The sequence below is a fragment of the Oncorhynchus masou genome, chromosome 21, assembly GCF_036934945.1.
Source record: "Oncorhynchus masou masou isolate Uvic2021 chromosome 21, UVic_Omas_1.1, whole genome shotgun sequence".
In the NCBI taxonomy this organism is placed as follows: Eukaryota; Metazoa; Chordata; class Actinopteri; order Salmoniformes; family Salmonidae; genus Oncorhynchus; species Oncorhynchus masou.
Window position 1 is genome coordinate 714,113 of NC_088232.1, and position 6,000 is coordinate 720,112.

Genomic DNA, 6,000 nt, shown 5'->3' on the forward strand with positions numbered 1-6,000 from the left:
CCAACAGCCACCACAACATCAAAGATCCACCACCATATCTGTTCCAGTGGTTTTAAACTTTGTAAATGTTGCCCAGTAGTTTCCTTTTCCCCATTGTGATGGATGACAAATGGATTTTTACATGCGTGTTACCTAATTTTTACCCCAGTGAAACAGGAAGTCATGAAAGGCCACAATACAGTTCTTTAAATTATGCATTTTGTGTCACCATGAATAAGTGGCCAGGGACACTTCAGGGGGAGATGTGATATGCAAAAAAACAAACAAAGTTCCATTACACATGTGTGTAACAGGAGAAATATCTTCAAACCGTGACTGCTGACATGCAATACATTTTGGGACTGTATCAACAGTGGACTAATGAAACAAAACACTGAAATAGATTTTGAGTAGAGTTCCCCTATAGGCTGAGATGAATGCAAAAAAAAAAGTATACTATGTTAATGCTGATTCAATTTTGTTTGATTTTATTTATAAGAATCGTTAGGAGTGCTCATCATTTTGATATCTTTTTTAGATTTTGTTTTATTACTTGTTAAATATCATTTTACATTTTACCATTACTTGTTTTCTCTGAGCAGTTGTATTAGTAATATAATGTTCCCATACATTGGCCAGGTCGCAGTTGTAAATGAGAACTTGTTTTCAACTGGCCTACCTGGTTAAATAAAACATAAAAATAAACCTCAGTATTTGCATTATTTATTTTACACACTCTTTTTTGATCATCTTTATCAAGGGAGCCAATCATTTCGGTCGTGACTGTAAACGTAAGCTCTTAGGGACTCTAAACCTCACACAGTGCTCGTATCATTGTTTTGAATCAAACTTGAATAAAAACAAGTGATATGAGCAACAGCCGGCGAGAGCAGTGTGTGGGTTTCTCTTTTCTTTGAAGTTCTCACTATTCCCACACACCTGCCACACAAGACATCATGAAGTTTTAAAATGAAGTTGAAAAATGTATTATTTCAGCTGTGACTCTGGCCATTTTAAAACGTAGATAACGATGAATATATCATAGCTATGAGCACACATTGACTTCCTTCCCTCTTCTCTTTAACGGCTGTTGCAAAAGAGGAAATCCACTCTGAACACAAAAGCCATTCCAGTAACCAAACAATACATCACACCTGACAGATCACTGTGCAATAACTCAACAACTCATAAAAACGACAAATATAGAATTCTCAATAGAGAATTGTTCCTCTTTTGGGGGCACATTGTCATAGACCCAGCAAAGTGACCCTACGAGAGGACAGCACATGCACTGGTCCATTGCTTCATCAAGCTCACCTCTTTCTCCCTCACTTCCCTTAACCAGGACCTCGGTGCTGTTGAGATCCACGGTGGTAAAGGTGTTCATCCCTGGAGAGGTGATCAAAGACAACATGCAATTTGTTCTTAACTGACTTGCCTAGTTAAATAAAGGTTAAATAAATAATGGTTACTACCAGTCTAACACGTTATTGACCACAAGTTAAGGTACATTAGCTAGATGCTCATTATTATTTTTTGGGGTAGTTCAGTTTCTCTTTCTCTCTGCATTGTTAGGAATGGCCCATAAGTAAGCATTTCACTGTTAGCATGGGATGAATCAAATCTAAATCAAGATTTACAGAAGTGTTTTGGTGATGTCTTGTGTACAGGCTTCTACAAAGTCTAAGTTTCCCTATTAATGTGTAGTAAATGATCATTAATGAGAAGAGTGTAAATGAATGTCGTGTATTCTCATCCATACAGATGTATAATAATGCATGTTTTGTTCTATACATATTCTATGTAATTCTATGTTGTCACCCTTCTGTGTGGAGGAGTTGTCAAACACGACGTTGGGATCCGCAGCACTCAGAGGCAGATCCTCATGCCTGTCTCGGAGATCTACAGAGTACCTCTGGAAACACAACAGGGTACAACACACACACACACCTCAACGGGCGAGAAAACAGACAGGCATCTACAGACATCATTGAATGCTAGCGTTTTGGTGTTTGTACAAAGTCAAGTTGAAGATTTGTTATAGAATGTTAGAATGGATTAAATCAGAGAATTTAACTGGACAAACAGCATATACCTTACTCACCCTTGATGTCTTCTTAGTAAAGAAGCATGTTGCTCCAAGCACACAGGCAGTGATGATGATCACAATAAAGATGATCAATCCTATCAAGAAACAGAAAACAATTAATTGTTGAGCAACAAGATAAAAGGCCATGCAAGTCATTCTGGACCTAAATGTTGATGTCATTTATAATGTGGGTTAGTCTGACAAATGATAACCAATTCAGATTTGGTGTCAGAACACACACCGTTGTGAAAGTTTGAGACATTTTTTAAATTGCAATCATGTTACCAATGTGGGGCGATTTTCTCGCAGAGGGTTTTGGTTGAGCAGTTCCCGCCAAACCTTTTGAATAAAGAGAAGATACAAGTTGTGTGCTGATGGATTCACTTCACAGTGGATTCACTTCACTCTGGTGACATCAACTCACCTCTATTCTTGGTGGTGCTAGAAGCAGAAGTGCTAGCAGTGGTGCTGCTGGCCTCTGCTGGGGGCTTTGATGTAGAGACGTCCATTGGTGAGGGCCAGGATGTCGGTCCTGGAGAGGCATCTTGAGAAAAATGACTGTTACTTTACCTCCACCAAAGCAGGTAGGAAATTAGCATCGATCAGAGATGGAGCCAAGACTTAGACCCCTTGAGACCGAGACTGTATCGACTGGTCTTGAGGGGTCTCAAGACCCAAGACAACGAGGTCAAGACTCCAACTCCAGTATCGACCACTGACCATAAACTGACCATACAGTGAAAGCAGCAACTCCAACCTACCTGAACTGGTCTTCAGTGGTGTGGTTACTGTGTGGTTAGGCCTCCCGGTGGAATTGGTTATAGGGACATTAGCAAAAATGAGATCAGTAAGGTTTGGGGTTATGGCGGATAATGTTAAATTATTGTTGTCTACAACCGTGGTATATCCTAGAGTGGCTGTGTTGTTGGCTGGGTTGGAGGCTGAGGTGGGCTGGTTTACAGTGGTATTGACTGGCTGTGTCTGGGCTGTGGTGGTAGAAGCCAGGACGAGACCTGGAAAAAGACATGGGTATGGTTTAGAATCAGTGTTGGGGAGTAGTGAACTACATGTAGTTCAACTGGTCCTATTAATGACATTATTCATGAAATTTAGCTGTAGCTTGGTGGTACTGTAGTTGAACTAAATTCACATCTTGGTAGTGTTTCCAGTAGTTTATTACTTTGTTGCCATGTTGTGGTGTAGCTAACTACTGGAACTACACACTACTTGTTTTTTTGCAATAAGAACATAAAGTATGGGTGAAGTAGGAAATAATCTCCTTTCTTTTTTTTTGGTATCAGAGTTTGATATGATATTTCAGATTTAGAAATTATCATTTTCACAAAGTAGCTTCAATGTAGTGAACTTCTTTAAAAAAAAAAGTTACAACTAAGTTGTTGTCACATTATGCATATTGAGCAACAACTGTCCCGTAGACGGGACACCGATCCACAAGAGGTTTTTAAGTAAACTGTAGTTCCCTTAAGGTAGGGCTCTACAGCACCACCTTCTACGCGCATACGCGCCTAATTATTTTGCTGTGAGACCTGTAAAAGAAAAATCAAGGATGTAATATCTCAAATATCTTTCATTGTGCTCCTAAATGTATTTGTGTGCGCCTGCATTTTTCAACTTAGGTGCACACATGCTCCTCGTAGAGCCATGTGAGGGTAGCTTTAGTGTAGCTCATCTTCTTCCAAAGTAAAGTAATTGGGAGTTTGGTAGACTATCATTTCAGAGTAGCTTCCCCAACACTGTTTAGAATATAGAGAGAAGAAACCATTGCATAGATAGAGCATTGATTACATCAGCAGCTTTTTCGGGCAGATAAACTGAATTGACAAAACCAGTTAAGAAAACAATCTCGTATTTGTATAATAAGCTGTACAAAATAATCAAAGACTTGATCTTAACTATACAAAAACAAGCAAAGTACATCAAAGTAATGTTATACTAGATAACATTCAAGTAACCTTAAGAGTGTTTGGCCAGCCCCCAAAAATAAAATCTATTTTTGTTATTACTTTAAAGATTTAAAAAAAAGAGAGCTTCTGGACAGTAAATGAAAGGTCGCTGGTTCGAATCTCCGAGCCGACTAGGTTGACGTGCTCTTGCACAAGGGCACATCAACACGTCTCCTGTAAGTCGCCCTGGATAAGAGCATCTGCTAAATGACTAAAATGTAAACATACTGTAAATGTCATAAAAACAGCAAAAGGCAGAGAGGCAGCTTACCCAAAAGGACAGTCAGACAGGGAAAAGTCAACTGTATTTTGTCCATTTTGAGTAACCCTTGTGTATAGTTTTCTTTCCTTGTTACTCTAGTAGCCTGCTGTAGACTGTGTCACTAACAGAGTGAGGAAATGCAGTGCAGTCTAGTGCATCCCTCTCAGGATGCTGGGCCATGAAGCCACAGAGAACATTCACTGCCACAGGATGTATCATAGAGAAATAGCGTTACTCCAAAAAGTACTGGGGGAAATGACAAACTTTTATACAAAACTACCCCCCCCCTTCGGGTTCAGAATTCAGACATTCTCTCAAAAGCAGAGGAGTAATGCTTTTCTATGCTCTATGATTCTGCCCATCCCCAAACCCAGACAATTATTGTTTGATTCCATCATTAAAAGTGGATGCTGAATTTGATTCCTGATGCTTGTGTGCGTTAAGGTGCATGTGTGTAATACAGTACCCTTACAACACCCTTATCTTACCTCATCTTATGACTGCATTGGGTCATGTCTGTCTTTATCAGGTTGCCACAGATACTAGTTGTTGATCTGAGTCATCATGCTGCATTTATGTCTTCCTTGTAACCTCTCAGTTCTTTCCTTTGAAGGCAACAGACAGCAGGCACATACAGCGACGATGGGGCTCATGCAATCTTTTTAAGGACAAATAACTAAATATCTACTTACAATAGCAGTAGTCAGTAGACTCACAGAAACAAAAGGTGCTGTCTGGAACCTAAAAGGGTTCTTTAGCTGTCCCCATAGGATAACCCATGAATTAACCCTTTGTTGTTCCAGGTAGAACCCATTTGGTTCCAGGTAGAACCCTTTCCACGGAGGGTTCTACCTGGAACCAAAAAGGGTTATCCTATGGGGACAGCAGATGAACCCTTTTTTCTAAGAGTGTAGTGCTAGTGGATTTAAAGGCCTCTCGCACACGCCTCATCCTCTCCCGTTGCCTAATAAATCACACTTTGATACCAGTTGTTGGTATGCAGTCAAAGAAAACACTGCAGAATCCTGGACATGTTGCTTACAAGCTAGAATGTTGAATACAATTTGAACTTACACTATAGGTTGTCTAACTGTGCGGTTGGTCCTTCAACTACTCGAAATTTGAGACAAAATATCCACAGGATATAATCGTTAACCCGACTTTTTAAAGCACCAGTACTGACATTTCTATCACCTAGCACATGAGCAAAACCGCATGCAGGGCGTGAATGTCAGATACAATCATATCAAATATTATTTGTCCCATGCACTGATGCACAAATAATATTTTGATTTGCACCCCCCACAACCACAGGGCTCTCCAGAGGGTGGTGCGGTCTACCCAACACTAGGGGCAAACTACCTGCCCTCCAGGACACATACAGCACCCGATGTCACAGGAAGGCCAAAAAGATCATCAAGGACAACAACCACCCGAGCCACTGCCTGTTCACCCCGCTATCATCCAGAAGGCGAGGTCAGTACAGGTGCATCAAAGCTGGGGCCGAGAGACTGAAAAACAGCTTCTATCTCAAGGCCATCAGACTGGCCACCACATGTATATACTGTATTCTATACTTCTTAGTCTATGCCGCTCTGACATTGCTCGTCCAAATATTTATATATTCTTAATTCCATTCCTTTACTTTAGATTTGTGTGTATTGTTGTGAAATTGTTAGATATTACTTGTTAGATATTACTGCACT

At 40.2% G+C, this 6,000-nt stretch overlaps 1 protein-coding gene across 1 annotated transcript in view; it reads right to left on the reverse strand.

Moving 5' to 3' along the window:
- Positions 1-4,505, reverse strand: part of LOC135507565 (mucin-5AC-like) — a 28,651-nt gene extending 24,146 nt beyond the window's left edge. The window contains exons 1-7 of the mRNA XM_064927083.1: positions 4,304-4,505; positions 2,830-3,081; positions 2,493-2,612; positions 2,354-2,407; positions 2,084-2,163; positions 1,801-1,894; positions 1,297-1,368 (exon numbers count right to left, since the gene is read on the reverse strand). Coding sequence (XP_064783155.1) covers positions 1,297-1,368; positions 1,801-1,894; positions 2,084-2,163; positions 2,354-2,407; positions 2,493-2,612; positions 2,830-3,081; positions 4,304-4,349 — 718 coding nt within the window. The 5' untranslated portion in view covers positions 4,350-4,505. The remainder of the gene's footprint in view (positions 1-1,296; positions 1,369-1,800; positions 1,895-2,083; positions 2,164-2,353; positions 2,408-2,492; positions 2,613-2,829; positions 3,082-4,303) is intronic.
- Positions 4,506-6,000: the final 1,495 nt, after the last annotated feature.